Source organism: Toxorhynchites rutilus, chromosome 3, assembly GCF_029784135.1.
Source record: "Toxorhynchites rutilus septentrionalis strain SRP chromosome 3, ASM2978413v1, whole genome shotgun sequence".
Lineage (NCBI taxonomy): Eukaryota > Metazoa > Arthropoda > Insecta > Diptera > Culicidae > Toxorhynchites > Toxorhynchites rutilus.
This window is the reverse complement of record NC_073746.1, coordinates 214,133,409-214,156,876: the sequence shown is the minus strand read 5'-3', so window position 1 is coordinate 214,156,876 and position 23,468 is coordinate 214,133,409. Positions and strand designations below refer to the sequence as shown.

Here is a 23,468-nt window from a genome sequence, read left to right as displayed (position 1 = left end):
GAAAGCAAAGGAAGCGTAATATTTTTTACCATAACAGTATGGAATGTAAACCCGATTATTTTCGTAGCCTGAGAGAGAAATGAATAACATCGAAATAAGTATACAGTAATGTATTTGAATCCGGACGCATAGCCTGAGAGAGAAATGAATAACATCGAAATAAGTATACAGTAATGTATTTGAATCCGGACGCTTTTTAATCCGGACACTTTGCATTACATTCAATATCATACAGCAGCCATAACATTTTGTGCATGTTGAATTAATGCGATTGATGAGTAACTATCACTAACTACATTAGTAACTATCAATCGCATAGATTCAACATGCATAAAATGTTACGGCTGTGGTATGATATTGAATGTAATGCAAAGTGTCCGGATTAAAACGCGCCCGGATTCAAATACATTACTGTAAAAGAGAGTTGATTTGACTGAAATTTTTTCAGTTCGGCCTGTAGAAACGAAATGAATTGGGAGAGAACAGCATAATGTATAGACGTGTGAGTGTGAGCATCCCCATCTCACATTCCAATATGATTAATGGGTTTCCAAGTGGGCGCGCTACATACGGACACGGATGATTTCAATAACTTGTTTTCAAACTATTTTTAAACTATTGAAACAATTTTTTGAGTCAATAAATAACAATCATATAACTCTTGGAATTTTTATGTTTTGTATGAAATGATTATCATACCGTTCCGTTGGTCCGAAGCAGAATGATTAACGCTTAAAAAAGGAATGGATTCCTCCTTGGAGTTAATCAGCAAAAACAGGAAGTGGGTTATATCTATGGTATAACCGCAAGGGTGACGTAGGACTATCGTTGATTTAGAGATCATTTGTTTGAAGTTGAATCTGAATTCATTCTGAATGAATGAATATTTGGGGAACTTCGAAAACGAGAGCGTTACGTTGTAGGCACAAGGTTTTATGCATCCAATATTGGATACGGAAATATCCTACTGATGGGGAAGAATAATCTTCAGAAGCTATCCTGTTAATTGCGATCGATTGAAAAATCACAAAACCAAATGTATTTGGTCACAGTGTTACATGGATAGAAAACATTAAAATAAACTCTTTCACATGAATGTATTTTTAAATTCCCAGAGGAACTGGCAGATTATATTCAGTAACGATTAGATATTTCCACATTTTCCTCGATACTGGAAGTCCACCAGTGGTTTATGCTAACTCGATAACCTACTGTTAATAGCACTTGATTGAAACATATTTGGTCACATGGATAGAAAATATTCAAATAAACTCTTTCACATGAATGTATTTTTAAATTCCTAGAGGAACTGGCAGATTATTTTCCGGATCTTTCTCGATGCTGAATGGCATCCAAACGGAAAGAATTCCGTGCGTGTATGTATGTGTGCAGCGGCTGCTTCGATGGTCACCTTCTGTTCTCCTGAAGGATCGGCTTCTCTGTGCTCCTCACAGTTTCAAACAAACTGCTTGCGTTTCAGGGCAGATCTCGATGCTTCGCCGTCCAGCACCCTCAGCAACGATGTTGTCTTGTCGATGTCGTATTAGTACTACGCTACTAGTAATAGTACTATTTTTCTCAGTCGAATAAATGTTGCATTCAGGTAAATAAAATTCTGGTAAATGTCGATTTCCAAACGAGCTATTGATAGCCTGACCCTGTCTACGCCATTCCATGTCAAACCGGTATAGTGGTTCTCAGATTTTCGTAAAAAGTGGTAGTTTTGTTCTTTATCGCAAAACATTAGACCCGTATTTTTTATCATTAGGGTGATAATTTTCATTTTAGGCTAGCCCAAAAAAATTTTTTTTTACCTTGTTTCCAAAAATATTTTTTTTAAATTCATAACTTTTGAACTACTGTACCGATTTGGATGATCGACATATCAAATTAAATAAGAGACCATTTCCATTTTAGGGTGTTCCGAAAGATAATTTTTTTCTCATATGCACATATGCATGAAAATTGGATTCTAGTCGCATAGATGTTGTCCAGTCGCATAGGAATTTTGAACGAAAACTGAAAACATGTTAACTTCGCAAAATCACATATGTTTCTATCTTTCAGGAAAAAATATAAAAAATATGGTGACCTTAGTTCCGAAACCATGTAAGCTATGAAAAACAATTACAATAAATAATTACGAAAACAAAATCTGTTTTTTTTTCAAGCGTGTTTTTCAAACAAAACTAGCTCATTGGATTTCATTTGATATATCGATCAACTAAATCGGTCCAGTAGTTCAAAAGTTATGAATTATTGAAAAAGGGTCATTTAAAAAAAGGGGGGAAAAGTTGATTTTTCGGACCACCATAAAATTGAAATGGCCACCCTGATTTTTTTTTTTTTTATCTTCGCTTATTTTTCGTCGGCCTATTTCCGACACTTTAGTGCCAATCACCGACATCAGGGAGGCGACTCCACCTGTTCCTACCTATCAGACTCAACAACTCATGAGCCGGGCCAACTTCTTTTACTTCCGCTCCGAAGGAAGACGTAACCAGAGATTTTTCGCCTCAGAAAATCCCAACGACGCCAGCTGGGATTGAACCCAGGCCGATCGGATTGTGAGGCTGTTACGCTAACCATACAACCACTGGCGCCGTCAAAAATTGCATTCGCCCGAATAGGGACAGCCACCCTGATGAAAAATATAAAAAATAGGGGTCTAATATTTTACGATGAGGAATAAAACTACCAATTTTCATGAAAATCTGACAATCACTTTATCGGTTTGGCATGGAATTCAATTTTGTGCTTGACCCATTCTCACCCCCACTCAGTGTAAATATGAGATTATTTCGAAAACATTGAAATTCAAATGGAAACAAATTTTTGAAGTTCAAAATCAGTAATGACTCATTTGGCAAGACTTTAAAGAATAATTCTATCCAATGTTTACAATTTTAGTAGTTCTGTATACTTCTGGGCATGAGTTTTTTTCTGAGGCGTTATTTGATGGCTATTTATACATCAAACTTTGATGAATTTTTAAATAGTAACTATTTGTACTACAGTTAAATATTATGCATTGGAAGTTGTGGAAATATACGAGACATATAACGGCTCACAGCTTTCAAAAATATTCGCAATATTTGTTAAGATATTACTAATAATAACTTTCTCCATTTTTGACCCAATTTCACCCCCACAACCCATTTTCACCCCCACAACCCATTTTCACCCCCATCGAAAGTATCTGTATTTGAATGAGACGAAAGTGTCAAAGAACAAATCTTGAATGTATTTTATGAAAGATTTAAAAATACTTGATTAACAGTACAAGTCGGAAATTTACGAATAAGGTTTGTACAGAAATGGGAACGGAAGAAATCTCGAATCGTTTGGGATATTCCTTTGTTTTCAACCGATCAGATGGTATTGAAGATATTTGAACGAATTTCAAAACAATATATACTATATGCTTATGCAATACTTTTGATCGACCCAATTTTCGGAGTCTTCGTAAGAGGTGATTTACTGCTTGATAAGGCTTCGAGTCATCGATCGGAACAATTAGTCGTAAAATACAATGAATACAACTGTTGAATAAATTGTATTAGTAGCAAGTTTGGTTACCTGAAAAAAGCTGATGGTTTTGTATGATTTTGTAGAGGCTTGACTTCGCGAGAACAATACACAAGTGCCCATTTCCATTTTAGGGTGGTCCGAAAAATAATTCTCTCCACTTTTTCCCAAAAATGACTTTTTTTCAAAATTCATAACTTTTGAACCACTGAACCGATTTAGACGATCAATATATCAAATTCAATTTTTTCTTGAAAGCTGAAGATTTATTACATAACATATTTCGATATCAGAGATTCTATTTTTTCGCTTTTGAGATATGACTTTTCAAAGTTGACCGATGGTTCGAAAAAACAATTTTTCTCCCTTCTTCCCACTACCAAAAAATCATAACTTTTGAACTACAGGACCGATTTAGATGATCGACATATCAAATTGAAGCTTATGAGTTAGTTTCCTTAAAAAAATATTGCTTTTGCGAAAAATTTAGATTTTCGTTTTTGCAATTATTGATTGAATTAGTTTTTCATCGGTTAAAGATAGAGGGCGCTATATTTTATTATATTTTTTTCTGGAAAGCTGAGGTTTTTTTTACATAATATATCCAAAAATCAGAAAGTGTTATTTTTCGTTTTTGAGTTATCATTTTGCAAATTTAACAAATTGATTAAAAATATGTTTTATGTCTTCGTTCAATATTCCTATTTGACTAGACTAGATCTATGTGAATGAAATTAAATTATTCGCAAAATAAATTATCGCGCATGCATCAGTCGCGTAAAAAAAGAATTAATTGTATTCAGGAATTTTCTCCAGTTCACGCAGCGAAATTGTTTTTGCATTTTCAATGCTGCCAAAACGAATCCCATGAAATCCATTGTCTCGACGCTAGTAATTATGCCATGAATTTGAATTTGTGAAGAATTTAATAGTTCAATGACATCTTCAGCCACTTATTTACGATGAAATTTTTGAAGGAAATTGAGCTCTTTTGGCACTAGTCGTGCTGTGACTTTTCTCATTCCCAAAACATCAACCAAAATATGACGAACGGTCTCATGAGAGATAATTATTTCACGGGATAGTTCTCTCTCTCTCGATGTTTTCATCAGTTGAAGAGGTGGATGGTCGTCCTTGACGTGGCAAATCAGTCTTTTCTGCCGTCTTTGAATATTTTATATTGCTCATACAATCGTGTTTTCGACATAGGTAAGTCACTAAATGTATTCTGCCACATTTTCAAAGTTTTGACACAAGAAATTTTGTTTGCAACACAATGATTTTAATTCTAACAAATTGATTATATTTCGAAAACAGCTAGTCCTTGGATAAAACTTTATATACATATAGTTTTTCATGCAGAATCGCATGTATTTTTTGTGTTCCATTCCTCAATGGTTGTGATTTCTAAATTACTATGATTAATCAGTTTCAGTTATATTAGGTATATATTACTTAACAAAAACGGTGGGAGTTTTACAAGATTTTCTAGTGGACCGATTTCAACCAATGATGATGTTTTACGTAATCTTGTATACATTTTCTGTCATCGCACGAAGGATTTTTTCAAAATATTGATTTTTGACGAAATGGCGACATTTTTGGCAAAAAAACTAGAAGTGGGTTATATCTTTGATATAACCGCAAAGTGGACGCAGGACTAACGTTGACTTTGCAATAAATAAGTAATAAGCATAGAAATCTTAGGCATTTAATCTTTCGAATAAAGTGATTATCATACCACTTCGTTTAGCCGGAAAAGAATTATTAACGCTCAAAGGGGAAATTGATTCCTCCTTGGAAATACACAGCGCAAAAAACACCCACTCCCCAAGCCCCGACAATTGGAATCATCGTTGATCCGGAGCAGGATTATTAACACTTGAGAAGGAATGGATTCCTGCTCGGAATTACGCAGCAAAAATAAGACCCCCTTCCCAACAGTTCAAACTTCCCAATAACGACGATCATGGCAGCATTCGTCAACAAATAATGTTATAAAACTGCTCTCATATATGTGATTTCTTCGATATATCATACAATAATATCAACATCGATAATATCCACTACACCATATCATATTGTATTCTCCACTATAAAATCCATAGTCAATGGCACCCTTCGGTATCGAATTATCATCGATATCTCGGTTTCGCTAAATGCTCCGTTCAGTCCGACAGCAGAAGAGAAACGGAATTGAAAAACGACAAACGGGAGAAAAAGATGTAGGAGGCTGAAAAGGGGATTGACAGAAAACTTCTGCATTTTATCCTTTGAATAATGTTTCTCCAGAAAGAGATTATTAGTGCTGAAAGGAGGAATCTAGTTCTTCGAGGAAATACTCAGCGCAGCAAGAATCGACTATCGATTGCGGCATTCGTACACAAATAATTTTGTAACGCAGCTTTCATCAAAGTGATTTCTTCGATATGGTGAAATATTCACTACATCATGTCATATATTTCGAATTCTACATCATCAAATCCATAGTCGATGGCACTCATCGGTATCGAATTATCATCGACACCGAAATTTTCGCTAAATGCTCCTTTCAGTTCGTCTTGCAAAGCTTTTCTGAACTCTAATCCATCAAATTTGGTGTCCCTGAAAAGGGCCTTGATTATATGCTAAGGTAATAATGACGAAGGTGGAGGCGTGGTTGTTTAAGCACGCTCTCCTCGGATACGACGGGTCAGCTGGATGCCCTTGGGCATGGTGTGACGCGCTTTGTGTGCATAGCACACAAATTGGTATCTTCGAATAGGCCGACTAAATATGCCACGCGGCTGGTGCGCTTTTCCGAGCTGCTTTTGTGGTGCCTTACCACCGGTAGAATCACGAGCTGTCGGCTTGGTCCCAATGAAACGAGTCGTCACGGTACGAGAGTAATGATCCCCAATAATCGTTCTATTAATCGATTGATCGAATAAGTATTAATAATCGATTTCGACTACAGAAATCGATTATTAATCGAACGAATACTGCGCAACCAATAATCGAAGCGAAAGAATAATTTACGTCGATTAATCGATCCAATCCCAGAGAAAAATTATCTTTCATTCCAAATCAAAAATTAAAATAGTGTTCCATCCGCTTGAAAATCAATTTTTTTTGATTCCAGATAGCTTTCCAGCAAATGAGAAATATTAGTCTAACTAATTAATGCTCTCAGTGTAACGATTAATCGATTAATCGATTATTTGAGGCGATTGATCGTATCGAACAACAAATTGCTGAAAAGTCTTCGATTAGCTGATGAACGATTAATTTCAAAAATCGGGGATCACCATATGAGAGTAGAGGTAGGAATGAACGAAAGCAAAGGAAGCGTAATATTTTTTACCATAACAGTATGGAATGTAAACCCGATTATTTTCGTAGCCTGAGAGAGAAATGAATAACATCGAAATAAGTATACAGTAATGTATTTGAATCCGGACGCATAGCCTGAGAGAGAAATGAATAACATCGAAATAAGTATACAGTAATGTATTTGAATCCGGACGCTTTTTAATCCGGACACTTTGCATTACATTCAATATCATACAGCAGCCATAACATTTTGTGCATGTTGAATTAATGCGATTGATGAGTAACTATCACTAACTACATTAGTAACTATCAATCGCATAGATTCAACATGCATAAAATGTTACGGCTGTGGTATGATATTGAATGTAATGCAAAGTGTCCGGATTAAAACGCGCCCGGATTCAAATACATTACTGTAAAAGAGAGTTGATTTGACTGAAATTTTTTCAGTTCGGCCTGTAGAAACGAAATGAATTGGGAGAGAACAGCATAATGTATAGACGTGTGAGTGTGAGCATCCCCATCTCACATTCCAATATGATTAATGGGTTTCCAAGTGGGCGCGCTACATACGGACACGGATGATTTCAATAACTTGTTTTCAAACTATTTTTAAACTATTGAAACAATTTTTTGAGTCAATAAATAACAATCATATAACTCTTGGAATTTTTATGTTTTGTATGAAATGATTATCATACCGTTCCGTTGGTCCGAAGCAGAATGATTAACGCTTAAAAAAGGAATGGATTCCTCCTTGGAGTTAATCAGCAAAAACAGGAAGTGGGTTATATCTATGGTATAACCGCAAGGGTGACGTAGGACTATCGTTGATTTAGAGATCATTTGTTTGAAGTTGAATCTGAATTCATTCTGAATGAATGAATATTTGGGGAACTTCGAAAACGAGAGCGTTACGTTGTAGGCACAAGGTTTTATGCATCCAATATTGGATACGGAAATATCCTACTGATGGGGAAGAATAATCTTCAGAAGCTATCCTGTTAATTGCGATCGATTGAAAAATCACAAAACCAAATGTATTTGGTCACAGTGTTACATGGATAGAAAACATTAAAATAAACTCTTTCACATGAATGTATTTTTAAATTCCCAGAGGAACTGGCAGATTATATTCAGTAACGATTAGATATTTCCACATTTTCCTCGATACTGGAAGTCCACCAGTGGTTTATGCTAACTCGATAACCTACTGTTAATAGCACTTGATTGAAACATATTTGGTCACATGGATAGAAAATATTCAAATAAACTCTTTCACATGAATGTATTTTTAAATTCCTAGAGGAACTGGCAGATTATTTTCCGGATCTTTCTCGATGCTGAATGGCATCCAAACGGAAAGAATTCCGTGCGTGTATGTATGTGTGCAGCGGCTGCTTCGATGGTCACCTTCTGTTCTCCTGAAGGATCGGCTTCTCTGTGCTCCTCACAGTTTCAAACAAACTGCTTGCGTTTCAGGGCAGATCTCGATGCTTCGCCGTCCAGCACCCTCAGCAACGATGTTGTCTTGTCGATGTCCTCACGAAAAATGAATGCGTCTCATCACCAGAATATCGCTTAAGTATGCTTTTTGTGTGTGATTGAATCGAGAGAAGGCGTGGTTTACGATGACAATTTGGAAGGCAAACTAGAGGGGAATGAACTCTCTGAGCTCGGAACTTTCGGCGACTGAGCAATAATCGATTGCGGGCGCATACAATATTGGATACGGAAATATCCTACTGATGGGGAAGAATAATCTTCAGAAGCTATTCTGTTAATTGCGCTTGATTGAAAAATCATAAAACCAAATGTATTTGGTCACAGTGTTACATGGATAGAAAACATTAAAATAAACTCTTTCACATGAATGTATTTTTAAATTCCCAGAGGAACTGGCAGATTATTTTCAGTAACGATTGGATATTTCCACATTTTCCTCGATACTGGAAGCCCATCAGTGGGTTATGCTAACTCGATAACCACCTGTTAATAGCACTTGATTGAAACATATTTGGTCACAGTGTTACATGGATAGAAAACATTCAAATAAACTCTTTTACATGAATGTATTTTTAAATTCCTAGAGGAACTGGCAGATTATTTTCCGAATCTTTCTCGATGCTGAATGGCATCCAAACGGAAAGAATTCCGCGCGTGTGTGTGTGTGTGTGTGTGTGTGTAGCGGCTGCTTCGAGATCTTCCCGGGGAACCGTTTGTGGCATCACTCTCCTCCTGATGGATTCTCTTCTGGCCTAAGGTGCACAAACAGGCTCTTGGTGACACCGTTCATCCGCGCTTATGATAAATGAAGAGCTTCACCACAACAGCGATAACATGCTCCAATCGCTGTTCAATTAGAACTGAGTGGATTTCCGAGCGGCGCTCGCTTATATACCGATTGGTGATTTCAATAGCCTGTTTTGAAAGCAAATTTAAGACTATTGAAACAAGTTTTTGGATCAGAAAGTAACAAGTATAGAACGCGTAGACATTTTATCTTTCGAATGAAGTGTTTATCGTACCATTTCGTTCAGTTGTTTAAGAGCTATTAACACTCAAAATCTCGGTCTCCGGCGTAACGCTTTCGTTTTCGAAACTTTGATTTTACACCCCGGTATAGAAATGAAAGACGTAGTCCTACGTCAAAATAATGCCCTTTCCCAACAATTAGAAACGACAAATGGTTGCGGCATTCTCACACGAATAATTTTATAATGCATCTTTTTTTCATCAAAGTGATTTCTTCGATATGGGGAAATATCCACTACATCATGTCATGTATTTCGTATTCTTCATTATCAAATCCATAGTAGTAGTAGAGGTAGAAATGAACAAAAGCAGGTCAGGTCAGGTTTTGTATTATAGAGACTTTAAACTCCTTCAGTTCATTCGTCTCTAGCCTTGAGATAGACCCTTGGAAAACTTTACCCTACTCCTGCACTACATCTCCACCCTCATTGCCTTGAGAAAGGCACTCGATCCCTCGTCGTTCAGCTCGTCCAGCAACGATGGTGTCCAGTCGGTGTCCACACAAAGAATGGAACGAAAGCAAAGGAGGCGATCTGGCGTAGTAGTAACATCCCTTCCTCTCACGCTAAAGGTCGCGAGTTCAATTCTCACTCCCGACATTCTACCAAAAATGGAAGTAAAAGTGACGAACCAGCCAAATGAGTTGAAAGTCACTATAATACAGAAAAGAAAAAAAAATATACCCATCCTTTCGGTTCAACTGCAGAAAAGAAATGGAATTGGAAAAGAAGACCATAATACATAGGCGTCTGAGTGCGACCGTCCTCATCTCGCATCAACTGAATGGATTTCCAGAACGTATGCGAGTTTGTATACGGTTTCAATAACCTGTTTTCTAAGCTATTTTAAAGCTATTGAAACAATCATATAACTCGTGGACATTTTGTCTTTCGAATGAAATGAATATAATACCACTCCGTTCAGCCGGAAAAGAGGTATTAACGTTCAAAACCTTGCAGTCCAGCGTCACTCTCTCGTTTTCGAAACTTTGAACTTACACCCCGGTACAGAAATGAAAGACGTAGTCCTACGTCAAAATTACGTTTTTGCCCAAAAAATCGAGACAAAAATATTCACCAAAATTTTATTTTTCAAAATTTTAAAAAAATCCAACGTACGATGAAAGGAAATTTAGTGGAAAATCTGGGGAAAACTATTTCATCAAAATCGGATGGACGTCCCGGAGGTAGTACTCCCACCTGAGCAAAGACTCAGGTCCACTAATTGGCTTGTAACTTTGGAACGGAACAAACCTGGGACAAAAAATACAGTAAAGTAGACATCCCAGAGAACATTTTAGGTCAGAAATTATTCTTTTTATTTTGTCAAGTTTCCACAGTGTACTAGCCCCTTTAATATTTGTTCAAATTGGTTCAGTATAAGATATTATGTTTTGAAGTTGAAGGGATATAGATCAAGTAGTTTACACAAATTTCAAAATGGCGAAGATTTGCTTTGTCAATTGTTTAAAAATAGAGAATAGTCCTTATTTTAGGTTGAAACGAAAGATCTAAGAGTTTGGCTATAACAAATTTAGTTAAGATTTGCTAACGTGCAATAATGATTTGTCCTGGCACTTTCCTATAAATTATGAGGAAATTGACAATGGAATAGCCTCTATTGCTAGTACAGATTTACTTTGAACAGAACAAAGACGAATAATGGTGTAAGAACGACTGTTTCGATAAAAGGCATGAACACAGCCCCGTTATTGCCCGGCGAATATCTTCATAGTAACTAAATTGATACCAGAATTGTTCAGCTCGACAGCAGTCGATGGCAAACCTGTTCTGAGTAATTTGAAGAAAGCACGTTACTGTGGGTCGACATGTATTACGTACTCCAGATGCTAATTAAAAGTCGAAGGGTCTGGGGATTATAGTGGTTAAGCAAGAACGCCACAATAAATCCCTGCTGTGATGATTTGACACGATTGGGAGAAGTTAATAATTGAAAGAATCAAGATTTTTCCTGGTTTCTCCTGGACTTTTGGGAAATGTTTGGGAAGTTTTTCTACAATACTTTTGGTGGAAAACTCATGACTTGTTCTCCCATAATTGGGGATGTTCTCCCCTTATTCTTTCACGTATTCAATCGGTTACAAGAAAAATCTCGAAAACGGGTCAACCACTTTAATTTAGTGAATTATATGTTTTAATAGCAGTTTTACACAGATTCACGACAAAACTCTGAAAACTTCACAGCCACACGTCCTCATATAGAATTAAACAGTAAAATAATTCATGGCAATTAAATGGCGTGGCATTTAATTCTAGTTCGATTAAAAGTACTCCAAATGATAACCTCCGTATTTTTCTCTCTTCCACTTCCAGAGCGAACGTACTTCATGGGATTATAGCACTGTTACACTGTCACGAGTACCCGGGTATGGATTCGGCATTGCTGTTTCCGGTGGTCGCGACAATCCGCATTTTGCAAACGGTGATCCATCAATAGCCGTGAGTGATGTACTCAAGCATGGGCCTGCTGAGGGACAGCTACAGTAAATATTTTAATGTCTTGACATTGTAGTGATCATTCTAACAATTACCTTACAACACAGGGTTAATGATCGAATCATATCGGTCAATGGAATATCGTTAGAAAATGTAGAGTATGCAACGGCCGTGCAGGTGCTGCGTGATAGCGGCAATACTGTCACGCTGGTGGTGAAGAGACGCGTACCAAACCATAGTCTGATGCAACCCACGGGCGGCAGCAGCGCCATTCCAGGGGGAACTTCTCACCAGCATCAGCACAGCCTAAGCTCGACCGGTATCGTCTTAGGCTCGTTAGGCAACAATGGATCTCAGCAGCAAATCAAAGTGATTGTTACTAAAGCAAGCAAAAAGGATGATTTCGGCATCGTTTTAGGATGTAGACTATTTATTAAGGTAAGTATTTTGATGGTATTTGAAAAGTTATATGCGATAGTTTTTTTAAATATGTTCAACGCAGTTTTTTAGCTTATAGCCCAATCTGAATGTCCCAAAAATACTATGAGATAAATGATGGGCATTTGTTAAACGATGATGTAATAGGTCATTTCAATTTTGAATTTTCGGTAGACAGTAAAGAAAAAAATTAACACAAATAAAACACCGATATAAGTGAACCAAAGTTAACCAAAAAATATCGTACAGCAAGACAATCTCAACTTAGTATTACTAATAAATATGACGCAAGTAATACCCACGTTGAGAAGGCAAAAGTCCCACTGGGAACGCTAGTGCCATCCAAGAAGAGATTGAGTTGTGATTATTGGAATGATCTAACGAACTAATGATCATATGTTCTAAAACTCTGTTGTCGAAGGTTGAACACAAAAAAAATCCAGACACATCATACACGCTGCCAATCTAGCATTGGTCTGAACCGGAAGGTGGGAAAATGCAAGGAAGAGAAGAAGATTGGAGATTTTGCCCTTGCTCGCGATCGTCCGCATGCAGGATTTGATGTAGATGAAGGATCATCAGGAACAGTATTGGAAGTGCAGCTAAAAAGAAGGATGAGATGCGTTTTGCGTGTGGTGGATTGCAGTTGCGTCGTAAGGAGGACTGTCCGGCGTTTAGTAAAAAGTGCAACGGTTGTCGCAAAATGAACCATCTTCGAATAGTGTCCCGTAATAATGACAGGAAATAAAAAAAGAAAAGAAACAGTGCAGTGCATTGAGTGAACGAGCAAATCACATCTAATGAACCAAGTGATTCGGACGGAATATTCGAACTTTGTGGACATTTTGAGTATAGAAAAGGATGCAAAATCCGAAAAGGCGAGAATATTTTGATCCCCGGTGCGCCGAGAAACTAGAATGTCAAGCGGACACGGGGGCTAGTGTAAACTAAAAAAGCTTAAAAGATTCGCGAAAAGTGAATCCGGATGCAGTGATTAGCCCGTCGGACATGAAGCTCAGATTTTTCAGATGGACCGATCGGAAGAACGAAGGTAGCAGAAAAAGAAAGAAGCCCTGAAGTTTAATCTTCGTGGATGTCAACCAGAAGCCTTTTTTTTCTTAGATGCGGCTTGCACCAGACTGGAAACCCACGCGAACCCACGACCCTGAGATTAACAGTCAGATACTGTGCCGACTGAGCTTGCTGGGCCTTCTGGCTCAGAATCGGATATCCTAACCACTAGACAATATGGGAGATGCATTAATTTTGACAAGTAGTGAATTAAAGAAGATAGAAGCAGGTCTGAAAGAGAATGTATGTGCTTAATAATTCGCAATTGCGTCATTGACGAGATAGAATTAACAGAACGAAAACTAATACGAATTTCGAAATTAACAGAGTCTTATAAAAGGTTGGCAAGGAGATTGATGAGTTTGAGTGATATAAAGAAAAGCGAAGAGTTTGAATCGCTGGCGAGGAAAATGCGGACAGAAGAAAAAATTACGTCTTTGGATCAATGTTTACAGTTTGGAACATAAGAAGAAGAAATTACCTCGGAGTTTGTCATCGGATTCAGAGAGATCCTAAACGTCCTCGTTAGACAGCATTTGGGACAAGAACCAAAATTCTCATCGTTGAGATCGTAAACTTCACCATTTCCGTTTGGATAGATGAGGAATCCAGTTTAGTGGAGATCCTCAGGAAATGGACATAAAAATTTGGACTTCGTCGTCCAAGTAACTGAACGGATAGCTGCCGAAAGAATTCCAAAAGATTGTTCCCTGGATCAAGCGTACATTTTGTTTTCAGGCGAAGCACGTCGATGGTGGTTTACCTACAAAAAATGATTAATATGGAATAAATTTTCTAAACCGTTAATAATTCGATTCGGAGATCCTAATAAAATCGGATTTTTTTCAAGAAATTGAATACAGAAACAGAAGAAGGATGAATCTCAGAAATTGAAGGATGAATCTGAGAAAATTGATAATTTTATTCACAGCTAACCCTACAACTAACTCTTCTTTCATTCGCCGTTCTCCGCAAATGGAGACCGAATGATGATGTAATTTTTCATGTATCATTTATCGTTCTACACTTGTCTGTGCAGCGGTTATTCGCTGTAGCTAGAACGGGACGATATATACGCTTTAAACTTGTAGAAAGGCATCGAAAGTGGTGTGCGCATGGGGGAGGGAACATTATGGTGTGAGGTGGTTCTCTTGGTACGGGGTTGGCCTCTGTACTGGGTGGGTAAGATCATGAATCAGTACCTCTCGGATATGCAAACAACAGGTTTTGTTCATCGCTTCGTATATTGATTTGGTGCAACAAAAGTGAATACTGTCATTCGGTCATGTATTTGAATCATCCATCCATGTTAGGTTATATATTCGTGAATGGTTTCTTGCATGTCACCTTGTGTATCATTCAATATTGGCAGATATCCAAACACTGTGGTATACTGTGACATGTAAGCGCAGCCTATTGAGCGGTGATCCCAAGTTTTTTTCCGTCCGAGTTGATGAGGTTTACCTTCGTCTCACCCGACCACAGTATAGTTCGCCACGGCTTTTCCTTCTCCGGACCGCTCCAATCGAAGTGGTCTTTGGCGAACTTCAACCGCACCTTCAGATGCTTCGGCGTGAGCATCGGGACTTTCCTGAGGTTTTTACCGCCTAGCCCCTGCTCCACCAGCCACCGTTGAACTGTCCGGGAAGTCACGGACAAGTTCAGTTCGTCCCGAATCTTTCTTGTGGCCTTAGCGGGATCTTTCTTGGAGGCTCGCTTTATGGCAGAGTCATTTTTCGCGGTCATTTTCCTTGGGCGTCCAGTCGTTTCGGTTTTTTTGCGGTCGTGAAGGGCAATACACACGACAGTTTTGGATCGTCCCAAGTACTCTGTGATCTCGCGTTGGCTGCTGCCTGTCTTGAATATTTTTCGGATGACCATCCGCTTCGTCTTCGTGCAATTCTGAGCGCGACCCATTTTTCGTTGACTGCAACTAGAATTCGAGAATTAAAATCTCACATACTTCTTGTTTACATGACACAAAACACAAAGTACCACCGAAAAACCAATTTTTTTCTTCAAAAATCGGTCGAAACAACACTCGAAACAGCCGAATCGAGAAACTGGTACTATATTTTGTCGCGTCATTTTAGTTGTTAAGTATGTTTAAAACGCATTTTTTTAATGAATGACTATTGTTTTAACTACAGATGTTCTAAAAGACATCAAACAAAGAAAATAAATTATTATAAATGATTAAATCACTGATTTGTTTTTTTTCTGTTTGTCACTTTCTTTTTTTTATGTACAGTGCTCTTGATGTTTTGTTCGAAACTTTAGAAATAGAAATAGAAGAATAGAAACAGAAATGGAAATAGAAATGGGAATAGAAATAGAAATAGAAACAGAAACAGCAATAGAATTTTCCTTAGTTCAATATCGACGATAACAACATGATTTTCATGCTTGGTTTTTTCGTGATAGAATGATATCGAATATCGAATGATAGATCGATTATGTAACTTTTTGAATAATCTGTTCGAAATGAGTGAGCTGAAATATTACTGGATAGTGGCAGACAACAGAACACAATCTCACAGTTCTAGATTTTTTATATATACAGAACTGGGTATATAAACTATTGCGATTATGTGTTCAAGAGATTCTTCATCCTGAAATTGAAGTTAGTTTACCAAACTTGAAATATGCTAAGGCCTTGTCGGACTTTGTACTTTAGTGTTTCTCTGTTGGACTGAGTAGAACGAAAGTGACATGACATGATCTAATTGTCTCAAAAGATGAATATTATATGAATTTACATCTATGATGAACCTTCACTTCATGATATTTATTCAAATACACATATATTAACGTAGCTAATTGCTTGCAGGAAATTTCGTCCAAGACGAAAGACCAACTGGTTGCGAATGGTTATACTCTACACGAAGGAGACCTTGTAACAAGGATACACAATACCAACTGTAACGACTCAATGAGCCTGAAGGAGGCGAAAAAAATCATGGATGGCTGTAAAGAAAAGCTGACGCTGGCCGTTTTACGCGATTCTACCACTGCAACGTTGAACACCGGTATGGGCGGAGGAAACAGTTCGGGCATGCAATCGCCCGTGTATTCCCATACGGCGCAAGTATCAAACTGCAGCAATATGGATGAAAGCTATTTGAATGGAAATGGTGGGGGCTCGTATTCGGGACAAAATTTATACGTTCAACCACCGACGCGACCTTCAACTATGAGTACGTTACTAGTTGATGATAAAAGCAACCTCACGCCACGGGGTAGATCACGTGGTCCACTAACAGATATTTCTTTACAACAACTAGACAGACCCAGTACGCCACCGGGAGCGACCAGCAGCAGAGGAACCGAAGGACCATCCAATAGTGGTGGACATACACGGTCACGGAGCATAATCGATGAACCGCCACGACCACCTCCTCCTAGAGGGGAAGATTTTTACAGCACGAGACGTCCGTTGCACGATGACAAAACTACTTCGGAGCCACGTTACATCACATTCCAGAAAGAGGGCTCCGTTGGTATCCGATTAACTGGCGGCAATGAAGTTGGTATTTTTGTAACGGCCGTTCAGCAGAACAGTCCAGCTGCTGCGCAAGGACTTGTTCCCGGCGATAATATACTGAAGGTGAACGATATGGACATGAATGGGGTAACCAGAGAAGAAGCGGTGCTGTTTTTGCTCAGTCTACAAGATCGCATCGATCTAATTGTGCAGTACTGTAAAGAGGAATACGATAATATAACTGCGCAACAAAGAGGAGATTCGTTTCATATCAAAACCCATTTCCATTGCGAAAATCCATCGAAAGGCGAATTGTCCTTCAAAGCAGGGGATGTATTTCGGGTGATAGACACGCTGTATAATGGTGTCGTAGGTGCATGGCAAGTCTTACGGATCGGCCATGGTCATCAAGAGTTACAACGGGGTGTAATACCCAATAAAGCACGAGCAGAAGAACTTGCGACGGCTCAGTTCAACGCCACGAAGAAGGAGATGAACGCTTCAGAGTCAAGAGTCAGTTTCTTTCGCAGACGAAGGTCTACACATAGACGCTCGAAATCTTTGTCGCGGGAAAATTGGGACGACGTTGTCTTCTCGGATTCCATTTCCAAATTTCCAGCATATGAAAGAGTGGTCCTACGGCATCCTGGCTACGTACGTCCAGTTGTCTTATTTGGACCGGCCGCTGATATCGCTCGTGAAAGACTTATAAAAGATTTTCCCGATAAATACACTGCTCCGTTACAAGATGATGATAAAGGTTCATCGAAAAGTGCTGGTATAGTGCGGTTATCCAACATCCGCGATATAATGGATCGTGGCAAACATGCTCTGCTAGATATCACACCTAACGCTGTTGACCGTCTAAACTATGCGCAGTTTTATCCGATCGTCATCTTCCTGAAAGCTGATACTAAACATAACATAAAACAACTGCGACACGGTTTGCCAAAATCACAACACAAAAGTAGTAAGAAACTTTTCGAACAGTGCCAAAAACTAGAACGCGTCTGGTCACATATATTTAGTGCGACTATCAACTTGAATGATCCGGATTCATGGTATAGAAAACTGCGGGATTCCATCGATCAGCAGCAAAGCGGTGCTGTTTGGATGTCCGAGACAAAGGTATGGTTTATTTTCAAGCATTTGTAGCATCAGAAATGTGTATGTTATTCGGTAGCTTTTGATGTGCGCATATGTTGCAGTGACTGCAATTTATTTTGGTGACCTTATCGAAGAAAATGCAGTCACTGCAACTGTAAAGAGCTATAGTTCGTTAGTTTCTATCGTAGACACTGGTGATGGAAAAATATTAATAATATTTATTTCACTCATATCACATTCAGCGGGTGGAGTTTACATCGGACATTTTTCTGCCTTTTCTTCAACCACCCTGTCCGCTATCGTGCTGCAGCTCTGTGCCAGCTCATTGTAGATATAATGACAACCCTAGATTTCCTGTGCGCTATTCGATGCCAGTTGGTTGGATGCCATCATACCATCAAAATCCGCATTATCAATTGTATTCAGTGCCCATCCCAAACCAAACCAGATTGCAATCTTACCGGCTGGGTTCGGAATCTCAGCCTCTCCATGAATTCCAAGGCAGTAACTACGTGACCCAAAACAATAACTATCCCCTAATACCCATTCAGAGCCAATCCAATCATTCAAGTTCAGTGCCTGGACTCATGAACTCAGTAAGACCACAATCGTCACTAAGTTTACACACATCATTCGGAAAATCTTCGGTACCCAGCGAGGAACGACTTTCGGAAATTGACAATACTATTCGCATTGAACATGCGTCACCTTTTTATAATACCCAATCACAACTAAATAACGTTAGGAAAAATTGATTGTATCAATCTAAATTTGCGCAAAATAGTATATATTCATATTCATACTAAATGTCTCGCTGTAACTATTACTCGACTAATTGAATTGGAAACAAGTGTTAACATACAGTTTGCATGTACCAGCAGCATGTAAATATCATTACTAGGCTGACCAAATAGTTCAGGAATAGAAACGGGACACACAAACTTTTACATCATAATACAGGATGTTCAACCTAATTCGTTCCCTTTTGTTGTAAGAGAAACAGCGTTTTTGAGCTTGAGTTTGAGCTTGGGTAGATTGTACACTTCGTAGTTGCTCTCCGTGTTTGACCTGAACCAGCGAATTTGCGCAAAGAACATACTGAATTCTCATTATGCAAGTTTCGGTGAATCGAGCTTTAAATAGTCAATAACGACACCGGCCATGTATTTACAGTCACCAGGGGAAGGGAAGGACTGTTAGTTAGAAGGGTCGTCTCTATATATATATATATAGCTTAATATTGGTTGAAAGATGTCGACACTTCACGATTCAGTAAAAATCATCTGTCACCGTCGACTATTTATAGCACTCCCAATTTTATTGAGTGAATGGAACCGTAAAAACCCAAGTTTTGATCGGGCAGCTGTCGTGAGAGGATGTGTTTTTTCTTTACTCCTCGTTCGGTTATTTCTTTTTCGTCAGACATGTTCGAACGTTTCTGTATCAATATTTTGAGCACTGCACAAGATTTACTATTGATTTATAACGGTTCCCTAGTTTTTAAATTTACTGATATGGCTGAAATAGTGGGTTCGAGTTGAGCGAAGGAGCGAACTAGTCGCGTTTGTGATTCTGTTCGGTTTGTTAGGGAAACTAAAGATGTTTTTTTCGCTCTAGACGAGATTTGGTAGACTTATAAGGCATAATCACGACGAATAACGGAATATTACATCGACGGTACAATTGGTTCTAGAGGAGTTCTCTCAGTTACCTTCTCAGGTTTCCCAAAGCTAACTGTGACGGCGGACACAATTGGAGTTCGATACAGAGTACGCTCAATGATTAAGGGAATATATCGACGGTCCGATCAGATTCAGAGGAGTTTTCTCGATTACTTTCTCATGTTTTCCATTGATTATCTCTCTGCCGTTGCAATTGGAATTCTACAAACATAAAATTGAAGCGAGATAATTGGATGTATAGCAGGTCCAATTAATGTTACAGGTTTTCCTTCTCAGGATACTTGAAAATTTTCGTCTCGTGGTCGATAGCTCGCGTTTACATAATCACATCAGTTACCTCAGTGAATCCTGATTTATACCTCTTCCCATTAACAACTATCCCTCCCAGAATAATCGCTAGGGAACCACGCTATAAAGGCGAGCCATCTGGCCTTCGGGCGATGAATATCATACTAACATTCCTTCCCTTCCGCTGGTGACTGTAAGGACGTGGTCGGCGTCGTTATTGACTATTTAAAGTACGAATCACCGAAACTTGTACAATTAGAATGGTTTGCTACTCCCAAGCGTAATTCGGTGTGTTCTTTGTGCAATTTCGATGGTCCAAATCAATCACGGAGAGCAACTATGCAACTAATGTACAGTCTACCCAAGCTTAAAATACGGTACAGATTGATAAAAAGACGGGGCAACCAAAAATGGACGAAAATTGGTACTGTCCCGTTAAAAACGGTACGTTTGGTCAGCCTAATCATTACATATGCACCCAAAGGGTTAGTCATGTTGAACTTAACTTTTTGTTGCATGTAAATGTCGTACTAACAACCAATTTGAATGTTATTAGAAGTGTAACACATTTCCCCCATCAATAATGTTTGTCCAGATAATCTAACAGTGTGATTTTTCTTTGTTTTATTTTCATATACTCGTCCCGCTTCAACAAACAAAACCAACACTAATAATAATGAAACAAAACTACACAATTCATATATCATCGACCTCACGACCTCATCTTCCCCGCCCTCAAACGTGGTCTTCTCGCTCTTGATATTTCACATCTATTCATTCATCATATTCCGCATTCCTCCTCAAACCTCAACGCGTATATTTATTCGCTTCTGAGCAGCCAGTAGAGTCCTTGTCCGACGATTTTCTGTTCCCTATGACCACTTCCCGACTCTCCTACGCCTCAAGTCCGGAATCGGATCTGGAACTTAGCCCGGGACCATCGGCCTCATTATCATTGGGCAACTTACCGCAATTGGTGAAGTCAAGCTCTGATCCTTCGATCGCCACTAATCAGGATAACTTGGATAGGGATAGAGAACTCGGTGATGGAATGCCACCACCATATACGGTAAGCTAACAGCATCCATATATATATATTTTTTTATATAAAATTATATAAACCGAACAGGCGACATCCCACAAAGATTGATAGCTATGTAAATTCATGCATTAATTCATACACAAAGACGCTTAAAACATTATAGTTAAAGATCGACCTTGGTTAAAACAGTTTACGGTTTTTATTGCAAAGAAGCCAAACAGATGAAGGCCACAATTACAACATCTTCGCTTAATCCAGTTATGTTCCGTTCTCAAATTCATTCAATTATTAAACAGCTAATTTACGTGCTTCATAATTTAACATCACAATATATGGGTACTCTAGCACTATTGTAACGAAGATTTTTCTGATTATTCTCCCATTCGTTATGTGTAAAGAATCCATACGAGCATTCGGGCCATCCTCGGCGTATGACTGTTGACAACAAGTACGGGTTTTCTTCTAAGGGTAATATAGGAGCACAGTTACAACCTGAGGATGCCATCTATGGTTCCTCAAGACCTCCGCCACCAATACAACATCCTAACTCGGGGTCAAGTCACTTTGGTAGGTTTTTGTGTTTTTCCATCAGACAATTCCATTTCCACTGATCATTTCTCAACATTAGTTCCAGATTTACCACCCCGGATAGATCGAGCATCGAAGCCATCCAATAACACCACCTCCAGTACTCCTGCTTCGTCTCTGCCATCGCGAAATTCTAGCACCGGAGGCACCCTTGGTCGTTCGGCTCAGGAGCGACTTTTTGGTGCTAAAACCTCTACGGATAATCTAGATCTTACGGAAGACGACTACGCCACTCGGAGCCAATTACTTGGAGGTGCTGTTGCTGCCGCGGATAAGCGGGAAGCCGTCAGCAATGGAATCAATTCGCTCGAGCGAATACAAAGTTCGTCGGTAGAACGGGCACGGCTGGGCTCCGGACCGCCGGTCCCCTCGGCCAATCCAAACACGACGAGTAAAACCAATGGATCGTACGATAGTGTATCGAGCTACGACACGTACAACACGTCGCAGCTGACGGCGCAGAATATGAGGTTAGGACCCAATGCGCCCGATGATCTTAAATCGGTGCCGAAGTAAGTTCTATTTTGTAATGACACCGATGGAACTTTTGTTTCGTGTGTTTTCCGTGGACATTCGATTAGTTATATGTTTAGCAGAATCGTAACGATCGTAACTGTCATCAACATAAACGCTTGTGAGCGTTTGAATGTTTTGCAGGGTGATTCCATATATCAAATGGTAATAGAGTCGAAGGCATAAGATCCAATATATCCCCCTTTAGAGGAGGAAGGTGTGTCAAACCACCAATGAAACATTTCTCGTATCCATCGAACCATCGTAGAAACAATTAATGACCCCAGAAACTCCACATGCAAAAATTTGGTTCCATTTGCTTGAAGAGTTCTCGAGTTATGCACCCTCCCCCACCTCAGAGAGAGGTGAGAAGTATCGAACCACCATAGAAATATTTCTTACCCTCTAAAACTTCCATTTGCCAAATTTGGTTCCATTTGCTTGATTAGTTCTCTAGTCATGACCCCCCACCTTCCCCTTAGAGAGGGGGGAGGTGTGTCGAACCACCATAGAAATATTCATTGCCCCCTGAAACCTCCAAGTGCCAAGTTTGGCTCCATTTGCTTGATTAGTTCTCGAATTATGCAGTTGTATTTAATTTATATGGCAGCCTTAGAGAGGGGAGGAGTGTCGAAAAAAAATATTGTCCCCTAAAACCTCCACATGTCAAATTTGGTTCCATTTGCTTGATTAGTTCTCGAGTTATGCAGAAATTTGCGCATCAGGATACCAACATACAATTTTTCAGTAATATGTTGGTGCAAACGATCGACATTGAGTGAAACGTGCGTGAGGCGACTGGAGGGCACCCAAGCCGATTACAAAAGAGGACACGACTTCAAATCTCACTTAGTGACGAACTTTAGTAACGCCATTCGCCTCCGGGAACACCGTGACTTGTGCCATCTCATGTCATTCGCCGCGTAGAATAAAAAAAGAATGTTAATAAATTCTTCACTACAAACTGATTTTGATGACATGCATAGCAATCGAATCGGGAATTCTCTATTTTTTATTTACTACTAGCTGACCCGGCAAGCTTCGTCCCGCCCAAAATTTATTTTTCGTTATCCCATCCACGTTTTCTTACTAAGCGCACGTTCATCGGTCCAATCGCAGAACTGTTCATTGATTAATCTTCTAATCTACTCTTTAAAATTATTTTTTACCATAAAATTTCAGTACTTCTACCATCGACATTATATTATCAGATTATTTTCAGAAACAATTCTCGTGCAAGATAATATAAAGACAGCCCTAAATCGGACAATTCCTTTCTCGAGTTTTGCTCTTATCAACACATATGGATAGAAGAAGAGTGCGTTTTTCCACATTAAAATACATTTCCACTTTCGAGCGAAGATCAATTTCGTTAGCGCAAACATAAAATGGACTCACAACGCTTGTCAATATGTAATTGTAGA

The 23,468-nt window shown here is 38.9% G+C and overlaps 1 protein-coding gene across 14 annotated transcripts in view; it reads left to right on the top strand.

The window, feature by feature from the left end:
* LOC129776724 (tight junction protein ZO-2) overlaps positions 1 to 23,468 on the top strand; it is a 139,953-nt gene that overhangs the window by 89,107 nt on the left and 27,378 nt on the right. For 10 of the 14 annotated variants that reach the window (XM_055782534.1, XM_055782533.1, XM_055782528.1 and 7 more), the window contains 6 exons: positions 11,709 to 11,878; positions 11,939 to 12,269; positions 16,171 to 17,952; positions 20,740 to 20,970; positions 21,342 to 21,510; positions 21,572 to 22,043. In XM_055782534.1, coding sequence (XP_055638509.1) covers positions 11,709 to 11,878; positions 11,939 to 12,269; positions 16,171 to 17,952; positions 20,740 to 20,970; positions 21,342 to 21,510; positions 21,572 to 22,043 — 3,155 coding nt within the window. The remainder of the gene's footprint in view (positions 1 to 11,708; positions 11,879 to 11,938; positions 12,270 to 16,170; positions 17,953 to 20,739; positions 20,971 to 21,341; positions 21,511 to 21,571; positions 22,044 to 23,468) is intronic. The other 4 variants (XM_055782531.1, XM_055782542.1, XM_055782535.1 and 1 more) reach the window with 3 other exon arrangements.